This window comes from Dasypus novemcinctus, chromosome 9 (genome assembly GCF_030445035.2).
Source record: "Dasypus novemcinctus isolate mDasNov1 chromosome 9, mDasNov1.1.hap2, whole genome shotgun sequence".
In the NCBI taxonomy this organism is placed as follows: domain Eukaryota; kingdom Metazoa; phylum Chordata; class Mammalia; order Cingulata; family Dasypodidae; genus Dasypus; species Dasypus novemcinctus.
The window spans coordinates 114,239,383-114,258,124 of NC_080681.1; the positions used below are offsets into that span (position 1 = coordinate 114,239,383).

General features: G+C 47.2%; 1 protein-coding gene across 2 annotated transcripts; it reads right to left on the minus strand.

Annotated features, from left to right (window-relative positions):
- Positions 1–920: 920 nt before the first annotated feature.
- On the minus strand, positions 921–15,529 carry PINK1 (PTEN induced kinase 1). Of its 2 annotated transcripts, none has more exons than XM_004458645.5 (8): positions 15,084–15,526; positions 10,280–10,567; positions 9,619–9,719; positions 6,209–6,391; positions 5,526–5,689; positions 4,486–4,613; positions 3,882–4,118; positions 921–2,428 (listed from the first exon to the last, which is right to left on the minus strand). In XM_004458645.5, the coding sequence occupies exons 1-8, from the start codon at positions 15,474–15,476 to the stop codon at positions 2,162–2,164; spliced, it is 1,761 nt and encodes a 586-aa protein (XP_004458702.2). In that variant the 5' UTR covers positions 15,477–15,526; the 3' UTR covers positions 921–2,161. The 2 variants fall into 2 exon arrangements, with proteins under 2 accessions (XP_004458702.2, XP_058160223.1); XM_058304240.2 differs by lacking the exon at positions 921–2,428 and adding an exon at positions 3,374–3,592 and having other exon boundaries at positions 15,084–15,529.
- Positions 15,530–18,742: the final 3,213 nt, after the last annotated feature.

Sequence of the window (18,742 nt, forward strand, 5' to 3'; positions counted from 1 at the left end):
TGTAAAACAGTGAGTGGTTTCTACTTTTGTCAAATACTGGACTCTATTTTTATGTAGAGTGTCCTAGCTTCGTAAGGGATAAAACAGGATTAATAATGCACAGGGTGGGGGTGGGGGAACCACTGAAATGGGAAATCTATGATGAAAGTACTTGATGACTTCATAATAAAATTATAGGACTATTTGGTTGAAAAGAACTTTATATATGTGTTCACCTTGCTTTATGCAGTAACTTATGTTCTGGAAAAAAAAAAATACGTAAAGCGTGGTGGTTTGCAGCTGTATGTACCCCAGAAAAACATGTTCTTAAATTTAATTCATTCCTGAGTGGTTTGAGCACTTGCTTCCCACATACAAGGTCCCAGATTTGATCCCTGGTTCCTCCTAAAAAAATATATATATATATATATATATATAAAATCCGTTCCTGTGGGTGTGCATGCATTGTTAACAGAACCTTTTGAGGGTGTGACCCACTCAAAATTTAGGATGTCTTAATTCTATTATTGGAGTCCTTTATAAATGGAATGAATACACACAGAGAGAAAACCATGGAAGCAAGAAACTGAAAGCAACAAAATCTGGAAGAGGAGACCAGCAGGTACTACCACGTCTCATCATGTGGCAGACAAGCCAAGGCTCACCGGCAGGTGGTCTTTGGGAAGAAAGCATCACCTTCGTGATGCCTTGATTTGGACATTTTTAAGCTTCAAAACTGTAAGCTAATAAATTCCCATTTTTTAAGCCAACCCATTTCATGGTATTTGCTAGAGAAGCCTAGGAAACAAAGTATGTGAAATCCTGTCACCGTTGTTAATACCTGCCCACAAAATTTTCTGGTCTTTGGAGCATAATAAGAATCACTTAAAACGAAAACCAAATATCTGGTTCCAGACACATAGGCTAGTTCAAGGCACACATAGTTGTAAATTTGCATTTAATTCTTCACAATTCCTCTGAGAAATACTAGTCAAAAGGAAAGTCAAGTTTAAAACACCACACTGTTAATTTCCATTTTGTCAGTGATCAGCCCTGTGCTAGATTCAATTCAGTAGCTGGAGAAGCTCTGGAAATACTTTCTCAGAAACGCCCCCAGCATTCCAGAGTGTGTAACTGCAGTGTGGAAGGAGGCTCCCTACTTCTCAGGCCTCACTTAGATGTTTTTCATCCTGAGGTCTGTGCAGATGTTAGCTGCAGCCCAGGGACTTGTGCACCAATGCCATGGTATCTCCTTTCAAATGAGCGACATTTCATTCCTGGGTCTGGAGGCAGATGGCACAGCAGAACCCTGCACTGGCAGTCCCCACATGGGCCTGGATCCTCAAAATGTGGGGTGTAGGCATTACCCTGTGCAGCCCAGCCACCTCTGATGGATCAGCTTGGCCACTGTCATCAACTTTCCACAGGTCCAGAAGGACAGAACTTGGGTTTAGGACTTGGTATTAGCAATTATACCTGCATGGATCCCACCTTGCACAGAGAACTCATGTTCCTTTGGATTTGTCCACAGGGATAATTCTCACTTTTTAAGAAGCATTGATATACAGAGAGCTAACGATCACTTAGCAGTTTTTTTTCTTTCAGAGTTAGCGCCTCTAGACCAGGGGTTGGCAAACTATAGTTTGAGGGCCAGTCCAGTCTGCCTGTTTTTCTATGGCCTGCAAGCTAAAAATGGTTTTTAGGTTTTTAAATGGTTGGAAAAAAATTGTAACACATGAAATTCAAATGCCAGTGTCCATAAATAAAAATTTTTTTTGAACATAGCCACGAGTTCATTTACATATTTAAAGCTGCTTTAAATAATAAGAGCTGGGGAGTGTCAGCCTGAAGTATTTACTACCTGGCCCTCAACAGAAAGAGACTGCCAACTCCTGATTTAGACAAATTTCTTCATTTTACAGGTAAGGGAAGTTGAGACTACACAGGTTATATGATTCATCCAAAATCAACACGGCTTGAATTAGTAGCTATAGACCATGAACTTTGACTCCAGTTGTTCCTTCCATACTTGCCAAGCCAGAGGCCCTCTCTTTGGTTGACCAGCCCTCTCTGTGCCATCTTTTCTTCTGCCTCCCACCCTCTCACACCTCGGAGTCCCTCCCTCAGCATTCAGAGAGCATCATGACACAGACTTTTTGAAGCTGCTTTAGTAATTCCCCACCTACATGCAGAGTGGGGCTGCCTTCCAGGAGTAGAGGAGGAGAGCTGCCTGGCAAAGGGCGTCACACTCCAAGTTAGCCAGAAATAACATCTTCATTTTTGTTTCCACACAGCTCTTCTCTGTAAGCCTCTCAGCCAACAGAGTGGCAGCTGATTGTTGGAGGAGCCAGCCAATCATCTTGTCTAATTTCAGATTCTTCAGGGCTAGAATATGTTCACCCCAGAGACTTAAATGAAGTACATTTGCAGCTACTCGGGCAGACGGTCTCTGAAACAAAAAGGGAAGCTGGAGCTGAAACATCTATGACATCTTAAGCCCACAGCCCACTTTGTTAATGAAAGGTCACTGCAGGGTCTTTTATTATCTGACCCCAAACCAACCAAATTCTTCCTTCAATCCTACCTCTCCTACCCGTACCCTTAATTAAACCAGCAAATCCTGGCTGCTCTCTGCCATGCACCAGGCTCCACATGCACACCTATGCCTGGGGGCTGCCGGCCTCGCTGGGAGTACCCTCGCCCACCATGGTGTGGTCATACACCTGCTATGCACTTGCACTGTTTCATCCCTAGTACTGAGTTAGCTTAACTGTCGCTTATTTCTTAATCATTGGTAGCAGTTACTTTTTTAAAAAAAAGATTTATGTTTTATGTATTTCTCTCCCCTCCCCCCCAGTTGTCTGCTCTCTATGTCCATTTGCTGTATGTTCTTCTGTGTCCACTTCCATTCTTGTCAGCGGCCTGGGAATCTGTGTCTGTTTTTGTTGTATCATCTTGCTGCATCAGCTTTCCATGTGTGCGGCGCCACTCCTGGGCAGGCTGCACTTTTTTCGCACTGGGTGGCTCTCCTTATGAGGCGCACTCCTTGTGCGTGGGGCTCCCCCACGCAGGGGACGCCCATGTGGCATGGCACTCCTTGCATGCATCAGCACTGTGCGTGGGCCAGCTCCACATGGGTCAAGGAGGTCCTGGGTTTGAACTGTGGACCTCCCATGTGGCAGGCGGGCACTCTATCCGTTAAGCCAAGTCCGCTTCCCGGTAGCAGTTACTTTAACAAACTTTCATCGAACAGCTACCGAGACCAAGAGAACATGCTACATGCAGTGAGAAGGAAGTGGTAAGTGCTAGAAGAGTACTTTGCACTGGTATCTATGTTCTTTCCACTAAATCCACTGGCATGTGACCCATACTCCAATGATGACTTCAAATAGAGTAGCCTTTATATTCCTTTTTATTGATTTCACAATGTCCAGATCTGTTTTCAGGAGATATTTTCCCATCTGTCCTGTCTGGCTAGGTCTAAGCAGCTTCCATAAGCTACATCTACATTAAACATTGGTCAGAAGAACATCCTTGGGGGAACAGATGTGGCTCAAGCAGTTGAGTGCCCGCCTCCCACATGGGAGGTCCCAGGTTCAGTTCCCGGTGCCTCCTAAAGAAAACAAAGAACAAGCAGACAACAAAAAAATCCTTTTTCTTCTGAGTGACTTTAAGCAACTAAAAAGCCAAGAACAGTTGAATTGTTGGAATTCTGATTAATGATATGGTGGCTAGCTCTCCTACTTCTATTTAAAAGATATTTTGTGTTCTACTGTAATTGGCCTGTAAGACAGAGGCTCTGTCAGTCACTTGCCCCAGCCTGACCTTCCCCCTGCAAAGTGAATTTAGATTTCCAGCCACACAATACCTACAGAACCTGACAGTTGGGGGAACAGCCTCACCTTGCTGGCCTCTCGCTGGAGCAGTGACCTCACCAGTTGTCTTGTTTCTCGAGGCACTGACGCAGGCAGTGCAGGCAGCTGGGCCTCTTGGTAACTGCGGCTTTCAAGGTGGACCCCGCCCTGGCCATAAAAGGGATTGGCAAGTCCGAAGATTTCATATGCGATTGCTCCCACTGCCCAGGCATCTGCTTTGCTGTAATCAATCACTGCCCTGGGGCCAGGAGAGGCCGTGGACACCTGCTCAGAAAGCAACAGGAGAACTGTTAAGCTGCTGGCATTTCTAATCTGATTCATGCCCATGCACATCAACCTGATTCATGCTCTCATCTGAATTCTGTCCTCAGGAGCCCAGGATGTTAGTTGTCACTGAGACCCAGAAGAATCTGCTCAGGCTGCCTAGTTTATGCTCACAAAAGATCCTGGCATATCCAGACTGTATGAGCCAGATGAAAGCTAAGTGGAAGGGAAGGGACTTGCACCAAGTTGGGTCAGAAAAGATGGAGGTGTTGAGTAAGTAATGAGGTATCACATCTCAGTCTATCATTTAATGGGAATCATGGAAAAGTTTCTGCTGCTGATGAATGGCGCACTCCACAGGACTCACCTCAGGAGCCATCAGGGAGCCGTTTCCACCCAGGTCTACATACCAGCTGGTAAAAGGCAACTGCAGGCCGATGCTCTTATCAGCCAGGCAGCAGCCAAAGTCTGTGATCACCAACCAGGGGCAGCCATCTGGGGAAGGGACAAGCAGAGGTAAGCCACTGCTGCTCCTGCCTCCTTCCCTCTTAGAGGTCCTCCTATCTATTAAAGCCATCATCAAGACATGGGGGAGAGGGGCTGACAGGAGCACAGGCCAGCAAGCCCCACCGAGAACTGAACAGGAGCGCCAGCTATGTGAATATGGAAATGCCTCCAGGAAATCAAAGCCCCCAGGTAAGGAAATGGATAGAAGATTTAGCTCAATCTAAATAATTTTCCAGTAGTTGGAGTTGTCCCAAGACCAGAGGAGCTGCTCATGATTTACTCATCATACGGTGCTTGGCTCAAATGACCTCTAAGGCTCTTTCACTCTAAAAGTCTTTGATGCAACTTGAAGCCCCCAATTCCAAACCTAAGAATGGGTGCACTAGGAATTGGTTATTTGTAAAAGGATTTGCACAGAAAGTTTCTCTAGTACTTTATTTGCAAATGTAATTATTGTCAATCTTCTAGTTCAAATTTTATCAACTGAATATCCCAGACAAATGGCTGTCCAGCTTTTACTTGAATGCTTCCGGTGATGGGGAATTCCTCATTTCCACAGAAAACTGCATTTACAGTTAGACAGCTTTCACTGTCTTAAAATTCCTACACCAAGCTGAAGTCTACCTCCCTTTTACTTTTTTAAAGAAAACTTCTGCTACTGATGTTTTTGTTCTGTAAGTGGGCAACAGAAAGCAACTTGGAACTGTGAACTAGCACTTCACAAATCCCATAGAACAAAAGCCTCCATTCTGAAGATGCTGCTCATCTCTTATATAGAGAGCTATATTCAGACACAATGACTTAAAATAGTATATAAAAACCAAAAAAACCTGAAAGGTCCTAAATGTTTCCCAATCTAAGCTAGTGTACCCTGGATAGCTCTAGAAGCAGGGCAGCTACCTGCATCCAGCTCCACAAGAACGTTGTCGGATTTTAAGTCTCTGTGTGCGATGCCCTGTTGAACCAGATGATCCACCCCTTCCAGTAACTGCAAGGTCATCATGGTGGCCAGGCGGGGGCTTGGTGTCTTCACGCGAAGGTACTGGCGCAGGGTGCAGGGATAGCTGGAGGAGGGGACAGGGCCTCTGCTCTCACAACCATCACCCCTCCCATCTTACTGTCTACTAGGATGACAGCCTTCCCCTTCTTCCTGCAACTCCCCCTCTCCCCAAGTACCCTTTCTCTTCCCACCCTCACACCATCCTGAAATTAGGAAGCGCTGGAGCACCACATGTTGAAAATAACTGTATAAATGCTCATGTCCTTAAAACACCCATTACAGCAATGTTAGGGATTCACAGAAAGAACTGTGCTGAGGTTGAAAAACAGGTAAGGCAAACCAATGAGGTGATAGTCAAATGTGCCAAAAGTATAAGGCGAAAAGTACAGGACAGTATGCCATGGCTGAAGATGAAATCTTGTTTCCATGAAAAATCATGCTCAAGGGAAACTGTTCTCTGGGGCCACTGCATGGCATTATTCCCCCAAAGTATGATAAGCTTCTTCTCAGAAACCCTCTGTTAAAGGGCTCCCACTCTAATGATGATGCACCTCCAGGGTCCTGCCAGACCCCTGCCACTTACTTCTTCATAACGAGGAAAAGTGTCCGTCCATGGCCCAGACCAGCAGGGTGGAGACGTGGAGGCAGCACATCAGGGTAGTCGACCAGGGCCCCTGGCAGCAGTGGCACAGATGAGGTAAAGGCACGGAAAACCCGGATGATGTTGGGGTGAGGGGCTAGTTGCTTGAGACCTCCCTTGGATTTTCTATTCAGCCAAGTGAGGCAAAGATGAGGTCAGTATCAGATACAACAGTAGGAAAGATAATCTAAAGCCACACACACACACAAAACAGCACTGACATTCCCATATTCATCTTATTTATCAAATATTTCTAACAAATGTGCTATGAATGGTGCCTGGTTGTTGGAGGGAAAATCCATAAAAATGACACATCATATTTGATGACTCCATCAGTCCATCTTCAGTTCATTTGTCCTGTCCGTCCATCCATCCACCCAACCATCTTGTGTGATAGCACATAGCAGTTAGGAGACTGTGCTCCCACGGAAGGCAACCAGGCCTGGCCCCAGCCCTGCCCAGGGCATCCTTAACTCTTACTGGAACATGCCCCTCTCCTGGTTGGGGAAGGCGGCAGGGGGTTCAAACTCCACTGTAAGTCTTTGGCCAAGTCATTTAAGTTCTCTGGGCTCAGTCTCAGGTACACAAGGGGAAAAGGGTAGTAACATACCTCATAAGGTTGTTTATGCATGTAAAGTACCTAGAATCATGTCCAACACAGAGTAAGTAGTCAGCAAATATTAGCTATTACTATATTCATGTATCGTCTACTGTTTTCACACTAAGTGTTGGACATGGTGCTGGTGTGCTGTGGAGCTAAGGCAGAGGACAAGACAGCCTTATCCTCTAACAGGAAAGAGAGAGGAAGTCATTATCTCAGTTCCCTAGGGGCAGGGCCCATCCCTAAATTGTCCCCGGGAGTCCAATTCTCACATATACTTGGCATGGAGTATGAGCAAAACAAACCTTGTTGAGTGAGTGGATGAATGCAGATACGATTAGTGGCAGAGATTTTACCTGTCTGCCCTGCCTGCTTCTTCCCCTCCTTCTCCTCAGGAAAATCCACACCCACAGCCCCTGCTGAGGCACAGTGACTATATTTTAGGGTATTTTGGAGTGTGTCCTCTGTGTGCTGTGTACTGGGCCCCACCCCTTGGCCAAAGCTGATTGGGCTAAGGGAAAGCACCTGACCCTAAGGCCACAGGCCTACAGTTCCAGCTGGATCCCACAGTTGGCTGGAAAAGGAGATGAAGCCAGTGAGATTCTCTCTTTGGGGGCAGAGTGAAGGACCATGACACTACTTAATCAGTGAGAGAGCTGAAGGTAAAATGAAGCCATGACATGACTGGGGCCATAGGAAGCCAAAGGTATGCAGGAATAGGAGAGTATGGGGTAAGAGAGAAGGGTGCTGGATGGTGGAGAGGAGAATGGAGAAGGCCGGAGACAAGCCAAGAGAACACAGAGAGCAGACTACACCACGCCCTTGGAGCTGCTTTGGTTCACCAGCTTTGTTGTTTCAATCCATGTGTGTCCTTGTACTGCTTTTTCTTGGGAGTGAGGCTAAGTGGGGCCCTGGTGTGTGTAATCAAAGGAGTCAAACATTGTTCCTACCCTTGGGCCACTGAGGCTAGTGGAAGGATCAGGGTCACAGGCACAGGCTGCTTGAGCCACAACAGGACAGCTCTGCCCTGGGTATCCTGGGTGCCCAGAGGAACAGTGTACAGCTGTGCTGCGGGGAGTGGCAGGGGGACCTGAAACAGGACAGGAGCTGTGGGGAAGGCAGCCAGCTACAGGCACGGAAGGCAGAGACAGGAAGGAGCCCAGCATACCTGGAGCAAGGTGAGTAATTCCATTTGGTGGAATGTAGGGTTAAATGGGAAATGCTGAGAAACATGGTGGGAAAAGTGAAAATAGCAGATCCCAAAGGGCTCTGGAGCTGAGGTGCCTTGATAAGCACAGGCTGGGTGGGAATGTCCTCAGAGTGCAATCAGGGAAGAACTTCTCTTGAGAGACACAGTTGGCTGTCATCAGAATATTTTCCGCCATATTCACCCAATCATTCAACAGACATTAACTGAGCTGTGGGGATACAGTAATACAACTAATGAAATTCCTGCCTTCAGACAGCTATGAGCCCAGCTGGGGAGAGAGATAAAAACACACACACATACACGCACACATATAAAATTTAAGGTCACATGGTGATAAATGCTATGAGAAAAAAAGGGTAAAGGACTGGAGGGTGAGGACTGTTTCAGATGTGAGACCTGTGGGCATCTCTGTGGTGGGGACAGGATAGCCCCCCACCCGTGGCTAAAAGCGACCACTGTAAAATGAGCCACCTAAGGATAATTTAGCCCTAAAAGCAGCTGACATTCAGGGGTCCTCTTCCCCCCACTAAGGGCAAAGGAGACAAGAACAATGAGCGCTAAGCCCACCTGAGCTTCCGGCAGCTTACGCAGATTTTCAGCTCCTCCTGGAGCCTCCCAAGTCACAGAGGCTTTTTCACATATCACTTCCTTAAGTCCCTATTTCAACCCTTCTGCTTTTGACAGAACTAAGATCCCTGACTGCTATAAAGCAACCCTCTAATAAATCATCAAAAAATGCAGCAGTCCCTCCTCTTCCTGGTGGTATACAGGCATTAAAGCGAGCACCAGTGGTCCTTCTGTAAGCTCAAGCATGTATCTTTACCACCTGAGACTCGGGACTTTACAAAGCCACTCTAAGTATAGATTGCTGCTCTCCTGCTCTTCCCCCTGCTGAGAATACTTTTCCTCCTTTGCCTGGGTAATGCCTATTCATCCTTCAAAATGCAGCACCAACTGCCCCTTCTGAGAAGCCTTTCTGAATGACCTCCACACCCACCACCTCAGGCTCCCTCGGCACCCTGAGCACATGCAATCCTGGTATTTGTCACTGGGCACTGATCTGGACTTCTGGCTGCTCTGCCACACTGAGAGCTCTTGGCGAACAGATCACTTTAAAAAAAATCTCTATTACAAGCTGCAAGCACCTAGAATAGTGCCTGGCACAACCAGGTGCACTGTAGCTATTAGTGGGATGAGTGTCACTCTCCTGGGGAGCTCCAACTGTCCACTGCCCAAGACTCCGTCCTCACTATTCCAATAAGGAAGCATGGAAATCATCGATTTACCAACATTCTGAATTGGGCACTTTTAGATGGCCTTCTCTCCCCTGCTCCAAGGTAAACCAATTGTCTGCATCATCAGGTAGAGTCAAATGATCTGCAATCTTTCCCAAGTAGATTAGCCACCAATTGAAAATCTCTTGTTATGCCATTCAGGCAGCATCTATTACCTAATATGTGTCACTGTGCTGAGGACAGACGATTATTTTGATCTCAAAGAACTCACGGCTGGTCTGTGGGCGGATGGACCAGAGGCGCTTACCTATAAGTGACTGCTCCATATTCCCCCGCCAGGGCCACTCGACTTGCTGGAACTAGCTCCTGGCTCATTGTACTAAAGATGGCTTCGCTGGAAGAGCCCGCCTGGAACACATGCACAATGAATCCACGGTTACACAAACCCAAGCAGAGTGTCACATATGAGAGTAAGGAGGTGACAAGGAACCCTTTGATGCAGAGGTAGGGTTGGAGGGTGAGTTTAGAGGAAAGGAGTGTGGCTCCTCTCCAGAGAGGCAGGTCATAGGAAAGAGAAGGGATGGTGGCAACTGCAGACCTGAAATGAACTCCTGGCCATGGCTGACAGATGAGAAACCACTGGTTTAGGCACTTGCTGCTCAAAGTGAGCTCCGCAGGCCAGCAGCATCAGCATCACCTGGGAGCTTGTTAGAAAGGCAGACTCTCAGGCCCCAGTCTAGACCTACTGAATCAGAATCTGCCTTTTAACCTGATCTCCAGGTGATGTGTGGACATCTTAAAATTAGAGATGCATGGTTATAGACTCTTTTATATAAGAGAATGAGGAAGTCTAATTATACAGGCCTACTGTGGAGAATTTGGGTCATTTCCTATCTATTTACTGAAAAAAATACTAAGATTGGTACTTAGAGAAATGCTTCCTTTAAAGGTGGAAGCCACAACTTTACCGAGATGTTCCACATCATCTTGATGGCTAAGGGAAAGGCAGGGGCCTGTGGAGCTCTCTCCTCATTTTCTTCCTGTGGGAAGCTCTCTGGGCGTCTCCCGGCCAGGAGCCCAGTGCTCTGCGCCAACTCCAGGTTCTGGGGCACCGAGGGCACAGCAGCTTCGTACACAGCAGCGCTGCAGCCCTTGCCAATGGACTGCCCTATAAGATACTCCTCCAGCCGGAAGCCCTGCCAGCGTCGAGTGTCCAGTGGGTCAGGAGGCAGCTTGTTTTTCTGGGTAAAAACTGCCTGTGAGGAACAAAGAATGCACAGTGAGCCAGGGAGCCTACAGGACCCAAGGAAAGAAAGGGAAATGGGAAACAAAGGGGTATGGTGAGACTAGGCCTCACCAACATGGTCAAGCACCAATAAAAACACAACCGAACTATTGCTGTTCATCCTGGTTTCAGGCCATCCTGCCTTTTTTTCCTGGTTATTCAGAGCAATTTTTCTCAAACTTTGTCACTTCACTGTAATCACAGAGACAGCCCAACACAAAACATAGTGTATGAATGAAGAGGTCAGAACTTCTGAATCCTGCAGCTGGTACTCTGTTGCTGCTGTCCCTCTCCCAGCACAGTCGTGGTGAGTGATTATGGAGCAAGCACTCTCTGCAAGTTCTTGGCTGACAGCTAGGAGACAGTTACCAGGAGCTGTGGCTGGGCAGCAGCGTGTGAGCGACAGTCAAACCCTCAGCTTGTTAGTGTCCTCAGTGGCTTTTGCAGGCAAGGAGGCAAAAGCGGGCGTTTCTCCAGAGCTCAGTTATTAAGTCCTGGCGTCCTGTCTCTGCCTCTCAGGAACGGAGCTCACTCCATTAGGAAAGGAAACGAGCACCAGAGTTCTGACAGAAATGATACTGAGCACAGGTGGGTTCTTTCCTCCTGATGCATCTTTGAAGCCAAGTCCTGAGGCACCGGAGTTTCAAAGAGAGAGTTTATTGGATGCACAAGCAATGGGGCATAGTGGCCCCAAGGCCCAAAACTGCCTCCCTGACCTGCAGAAATTCTAATATTTTATAACATCAGAGTGCTAATGAATAACTGGGGTGGAGCTGGACACAGGCTCCTTCATTAAAAAACATTAAGGGGCTGAACAAGCTGGGGGTGGACCCCAAACCTGGGGGAGAGTTACAAAGTTACAATCATTTTCAGAGATCAAGGTTCTGAGGTAGGAAAGTACCCAGCAGAGGTCAGTCTCAAGGGTTTCCACAGGGATATTAAACAGAGGAGGGTGGTGTGGTTACCATCCCAGCACTAAGCATACACAAGGGTGAGCTCAATCTAGAACTACCATGCCAAAAGTAAGCGTACACAAGGGTAAGCCTAATCTATAAAGGAAGTAAAGTCAATCTAGACACATCACAAAGCTAAGCATACACACAGGTGAGGTTAAGTCTAGAGTAACAATAAACAGGGGTGAGACTACTCTAGCTAGCTTCAGTAATATCAGGTATTAACCTTTTGTTATTTTATAATACAAAGGCATCTATATAATGGTTTTGTAATCATAATTATTTGTTAATTCTTAACCCTCAGTTACAGAAATAGAAGTGCAGGCTGGGGCTGGGGGGCCCTGGGAGAGAGAGCACATTTGCCTGAAAACCAGGTACTTGCCTTTTTTAGGCAGTGGTGAGACCATTTCTTCAGTCACCCTGGCTCCACCTTGCTCCTCAAACCCTGGCTGATCTGCTGATCCCTTCCTTTTCAATTCCATGGCTCATCACCCACGCGCGCCAGGGTGGCAGCACTGCAGACCCTCGAGGGCAGCAGCCTAATGGATACCTGTCTCTAGACACCCCACTCCCACTTCCTCCCTTCTCCTGCCTGTGGGCCAGTTTAAACCACATGCTTCCACAAGTTTCTGTTCCAAAGCCTCACCAGCTCTCCTATCTCTTCTGTACTACTTTATATGGAGACAGCTTTGGCAGACTCCTCTGGGCCCTGTCTATGTACTGACCCTACCTATTCCTCTCTCTTAGCTCACGCTCTTCCCCTTTCCCTCCATTTTACTGTACTGCTCTGCCTGCCTCATCCCTACTCATCATCAAGTCCCCAACCCAAGCTCCTCCTTCCTCAGTAATTGGCTCCCACAACCCAAGACCACAGCAACCTTTCCTTCTGGAGGATTCCTAAAGCATAGTATCTACAAGCTAGTAAACCCTGCATTATAACTTTTAACTTTTTTTTTTTTTTAATGAACATCTTGCCTTGCCAACTAGTTGATACACTCCCTGGAGTAGAAGCAATGTTTTGTCAGGTAATCCTGTGTCAACCTTGGTTTTGAGAGTAAGACACACTTCCTAACTTTTTATTTTGAAATAATTATAAACTCACAGGAAGTAGTAAAAAAAAATATATAGTAGTATCCTGTGGACCCTTTCCCAATGGTGACAACTCATATAGCTGTAGTTCAATATCACAGCCAGGAAACTGACACTGGCACACTATTGTTGACTAGAGACCTTATTCAGCTGTCACAATTTTTTTTAAAACCTGTATTCATTCATTTGGGTGTGTGATACCTCTGTGCAAGTTTATCCCACGTATATATTTAGTTAATTACTCCCACAGACAAGATACAGAACTATTTCATCTCTGCAAAAGAGCTTCTTGTATTTGCACCTCTCCCCACCCCATCTCTGTCCCCTGGCAACCACTGTTCTTTTTTCATCTCTATGGTTTTATCAATTCATGAATATTACATAAATGAGATCATACAGGATGAAACCTTTTGGGATGGACTTTTTTTTCACCAAACATAATGCCCCTGAGATTTGGGTAGGTTGTGACATATATCAGTAGTTGACCGTTATTGTCCAGTAGTATTCTGTTGTATGGACATACCAGAGTTTGTTTAACTATTTGCCCATCAAAGGCCATTTGGTTGTTTCCAGTGTTCTACTCTTATGAATAAAGCTGCAATGAACATTTGTACACAGGTTTTTGTGTGAACATAAATATTCATTTCTCTGGACAAATGCCAAACAGTGTGACTGCTGGGTTTTAAGGTTAGTGAATGTTTAGTTTTGTAAGAAATTGCCAAACTATTTTCCAGAGTGGCTGTAACTTTTATATTCTCATCAGCAATGTATTAGAGATCTGATTTCTCTGCATCCTCACCAGCATTTGGTATTATTACTACTTCATGTCTTTTGCCTATTTTATAATTGTTCACTTTTTTTCACATGTCTCCATCTAAAGAAGTAGCCACTATTCTACTCCAGTCTGACACCATGTGGAATTTTTTTTTTTTTTTTTAAAGATTTATTTATTTATTTAATTCCGCCCCCCTCCCCTGGTTGTCTCTTCTTGGTGTCTATTTGCTGCGTCTTGTTTCTTTGTCCGCTTCTGTTGTCGTCAGCGGCACGGGAAGTGTGGGCGGCGCCATTCCTGGGCAGGCTGCTCTTTCTTTTCACGCTGGGCGGCTCTCCTCACGGGCGCACTCCTTGCGCGTGGGGCTCCCCCACGCGGGGGACACCCTTGCGTGGCACGGCACTCCTTGCGCGCATCAGCACTGCGTATGGCCAGCTCCACACGGGTCAAGGAGACCCGGGGTTTGAACCGCGGACCTCCCATATGGTAGACGGACGCCCTAACCACTGGGCCAAAGTCCGTTTCCCACCATGTGGAATTTTAACACTAGAGTTGCCAGCTCTTGTGATTTTTCAAAAGAAGTCAAACATCTGACATTTTGATAACATGAAATTAATTGAAACTAATTAAAAATTTTAAGACACAGGAGGGTGAAGCCAAGGAAAGGAAGTGTGCTGGATTGGCTTGGGAGGCTCGGTCTTCTCAGTAAAATTAAACATTTCTTAAAAAGTGTGCTACTTTTAAGCAGGATTCAGTAATGTCTCCACCCTTGACTTCTGCCAGTTTAAACCATAGCAAAAGGCAAGGACAGGGAGCAGGGGATTGAGCCAGATGTCACCTAACACCCCAAAATGGCCAGACCTCAAACATGAGGCAACCTGGTAGTGAGAAATGAAAAAGGGGCTTGAAACCAGGAAAGCTGGGAGACACCACCGGGTCCTTAACCAGCTCTGTGTCCCTGGGTGAGTCACACCACCTTCTACCTCTAGGCCCTAACCTGGGAACACAGACCAGGCTGTACTAAATCAGAGGGTGGTTCCAAGCCCCAGGAAGGGGATTCAGTAGAATATCTGGAATATTTTAAGCATTTAAAAAGCCTGAGAATCCCTAGGCATCCAGTCAGCCACGATAACTCGACACAGGTAAACTAAAACCTTAGGTCTGATGTTTCCTCCCCCTGTTCATTTATTTTCCTTCAGCTTCAGGCATGTGACTGCCCAAGGAAACAGAGGTCAAGGGCACAGGCTTTGGAGTCTGACTTTGGGCAATGCCGTCTATTAGATGTGTGACTTTCAATACGTTACTTCACGTTTCTGAGTGTGTCTCTTCATTCATAAATTGCGCAGGGCATCTACCTCAAGGGATAGGAGTGTTACCGTTTAGTTTTCATTATATAAAGAAGGAAAAGCAGTAAACAAATGTGAGTTACTGGCTCTATACCAGACGATCAGTTAGGAGGAAACGAGGGTCTAAGTGGTGATTCCAAGGCCCTTTCGGCTCGGACAACGGTGGATCTGGACTCCAGATCCAAAGGGCAAACGCCGCCCAGCTCGGTCGCACCCTAGCGGAGGGCCAGGCTCTGAGGCCCACCCCCCGCTCCTGGCCCCGCCCTAGGCCCGGCGGGGCACCACCTACACCCGAGCCGTCCTTTAGCTCCGGGCGGAGGCGCTCACCTGGATCTCCCGACAGGCCGCGGCCGCCCTCCGGCCCTCTGCCTGCTTCTCCTCGATGAGGCCCAGGCCCAGCCCGAAGGCCAGGAAGACCGCCCGGCCGCCAGGGCCTGCGCCTCGGGCCCGCAGCACGAGCTGCCGCTGGAGCCGCGCCGCCAGCCCGGCCACCGACTGGCGGAAGAAACGGTAGCGCTCGGGGAGCCCAAGCCCAAGCCTGCGCGACTCCGCGGCCGCCCCGACGCTCGGGCCCCGGCGCTCGCCCCGGCCCCAGCCCGCCGCCGGCACAGGCCGCTCGGCTCGCCCCCAGCCGCAGGCCGCGCCTGGCTTGCCCGTGAAGCGGAGCAGCAACGCTCGACCCAGCTGCAGGCCACGGCCCAGCGCCTGTCGCACCGCCATGGCGGCGCCGCGGCCGGGTCCCGCCGCCGCCGTCGGGGACACGGGTCACAACAACAACAAACTCCCGGGACGGCCGTCTGCGCAGGCGCGGGCGGGGCCGGCCCTGGGGGCGGTTCCCCGCCTGGGCGCGCGAGGGCGCTGTGTGCTCAGCGGCGCGGCGGGAGTTCGTCGCCCTCGGGACTCTCGGCACCGGGGGGCGGCTGCGTGCTCACATCATCATAGTGAACGTCGCCGGTCGTGGGCAAAATCGAGACATTGGGAAGGGAAACCAACGTTTATTTATATCTATTGTCGACCCCCGTGCTAGGCTCTTCACATGCGTTAATTTATTTGATCTTCCCATCGCCAGCCTCCTATGGATAAAACTGCGGCCTAGAAAGGGCAGTGGCGTCCGAAGTCTTCGGCCTTGCCCTCCCCAGGGCCAAGAGGCTCTACTACAGAAGCACAGCCGTGCTGTGCGCGCCTTAGGCCCTGTGTGTCACACCCAGAGTACACATTTTGCAGAAGATTGAACGGAGGCTGGAGACATGGAGAGACTGACCAACGTCTTGGCGGCTTGCTAGTGACAGCCCCGCTACCCAAAACTGCCCTTAATAACAGGTGATAGACGGATTTGAACTTTTAAAAAAAATTATTTTTAACTTAAGGGAATTTGGAAGCACAAAAATAGAATAGTAGGATGAACCCATGTACTCATTACCCAAATTCAACAATTACCAACCAATGGCCATTATCTTTTTCATCTATACCCCCAACCCCAACCCCCAATACTAAGGGATTTAAAACAAATCCCTTAGTAAATACTTCAGTATCTCTAAGAATTCAGAGTTTTTTAAAAACTTTTTTATAAATTATGGAAGTTTTAAGTTTACAGAAAATCGTGCATAAAATTCAGAGTTCCATATATCTGCTCTATTAACACCTTATATTAGTGTACATTTTTTACAGTTTATGAAAGAACATTATTATAATTGTCCTATTTACCATCATTTATGATAGGGTTTACTGTTTGTGTTGTACAGTCCTATGTGCTGTGTTCTTTTTTTTTAAATTTTTTTCTGTTCCCATATATACAACCTAACATTTCCCCTTAGCCACATTCAGATATTCAGGGCCACTAATTATGTTCACAATGTTGTGCAACCATCACCACCATCCCTTACCAAAATATTTCTATCCTTCCGAATAGGAACCTGTACATTTTAAGTGTTGACTTCCCATTCCCTGTTCCCATCCCATCCCCTGGTAACCTATATTCTAGATTTCAACTCTGAGTTTGCTTATTCCTTCCTCCCCATCCCCCCCTTGTTGTTGTTGGCACTCGCTGTCTGCTCTCTGTGTCCATTCATTGTGTGTTCTTCATGTCTGCTTGTCTTTTTCCTTGTCTTCTTTCTCTTGAGGAGGCACGGGGAACCCATCCCAAGACCTCCCGTGTGGGAGAGAGGCACTCAATTGCGTGAGCCACCTCATCTCCCTGGTTTGCTGTTTCTCCTTTGCGTCTCCCTTTGTTGCGTTATCTTGCTGTGCCAGCTCTTTGCAGCACAGGCCACCACCTATCTGCAGCACAGGCCAGCTTGCCTTCACCAGGAGACCCTCGGAATCAAATCCAGGGCCTCCCATATGGTAGCTAGGAGCCCAACTGCTTGAGCCACATCCATTTCCCTGCTTATTTTCATGTACTTTTGTGTTTGACTTACTTCATTCAACCTGAAGTCTTCAAAATTCATCCATGTTGTCTCATGTATCAGAACTCTGTATCCATTAAGCATTAATTCCCCATTCCCTACCCTGACCGTTTCCCTGATACTCTAGTACTTTGGTTTCTGTACTCTAGTTTCTTACTCTAATTTGCTTATTCTATTTCAAATCAGTGGTGTATTTAAGGTTCATCCATGTGTTGGCATGTATCAGGACTTCATTCCTTTTTATGGCTTGAATAGTATTCCATTATGTATATATACCACAATTTATTTATCCACTCATCATTTGATGGACACTTGGGTTGCTTTCATCTTTTTGTCAATTGTGAATAATGCTGCAAATATCTGTCTGAGCCCTGCTTTCAATTGTTTGGGGGTATATACTTAGTGAGTTTACCACATCACATGGTAGTCCCCTACTTAACTTTCTTTTTTTAAAAAAAAGATTTATTTATTTCTCTCCCCTCCCCGCCCCACCCCGGTTGTCTGTTGTCTGTTCTTTGTGTCTATTTGCTGTGTCTTCTTTGTCTGTTTCTGTTGTCGTCAGTGGCATGGGAATCTGTGTTTCTTTTCATTGCATCATCTTGTGTCAGCTCTCCGTGTGTGTGGCACCATTCCTGGGCAGGCTGCACTTTCTTTGGCGCTGGGCGGCTCTCCTTACGGGGCACACTCCTTGCGTGTGGGGCTCCCCTACGTGGGGGACACCCCTGCGTGGCAGGGCACTCCTTGCACGCATCAGCACTGCTCATGGGCCAGCTCCACACGGGTCAAGGAGGCCCAGGGTTTGAACCCCCGGACACCCTAACCACTGGGCCAAGTCTGCCGCCCCCTACTTAACTTTCTGAGGAACTGCCAAACTTTCACAGAGCTGCACCATTTCACATTCCCACCAGAAATGAATGAGTGTTCCTATTTCTCCGCATCCTCTCCTACACTTGTAATTTTACATTTTTAAAAGATTTTATTTATTCCCCCACCCCACCTCATTGTCTGCTTTCTGTGTCCATTTGCTGTGCATTCTTCTATGTCTGCTTGTCTTTTCTTTAGGCAGCACTGGGAACCGATCCTGGGACTTTCTGGAGCGGGAGAGAGGTCCTCAATCTCTTGAGCCACCTCAATTCCCTGGTCTACAGTGTCTCTTATTGTCTCTCTTCTGTGTCTATTTTTGTTGGATCATCTTGCTGTGCCCGCTCTCCACTTGGGCCAGCTTGCTGTGCGGGCCAGCACTCCGCGTAGGCCAGCACTCCACACGAGCCAGCTTGCTTCGCAGGCCAGCTTCCCTTCACATGAGGCCCTGGGAATTTAACCCTGGACCTCCCATATGGTAGGCGGGAGCCCAATTGCTTGAGCCACATCTGCTTCCTAATTTTACATTTAAAAAAATACATAGTAGCTATTCTAGTGGGTATGAAATGGTATCTTGTTGTGGTTTTGAATTGCATTTCTCTCATAGCTAATAATGTTAAACATTTTTTTGTGTGCTTTTTGACCATTTATATAAAGGAGACAAACAGAAAGAAGTAACTACAATTGGATTCCATTACATAAAATTCAAAGATAGGCAAA

Coding starts and splice junctions, on each gene's coding strand:
- PINK1 (XM_004458645.5), bottom strand. CDS start 15,476: ATGGCGGTGCGACAGGCGCTGGGCCGTGGCCTGCAGCTGGGTCGAGCG. Junction 4,119..4,485: donor GCTCCCTGATGGCTCCTGAG/GTGAGTCCTGTG, acceptor CTTTCTGAGCAG/GTGTCCACGGCCTCTCCTGG. Junction 2,429..3,881: donor TCCAGCGAGAGGCCAGCAAG/GTGAGGCTGTTC, acceptor TTTTTGTTTCAG/AGACCGTCTGCCCGAGTAGC.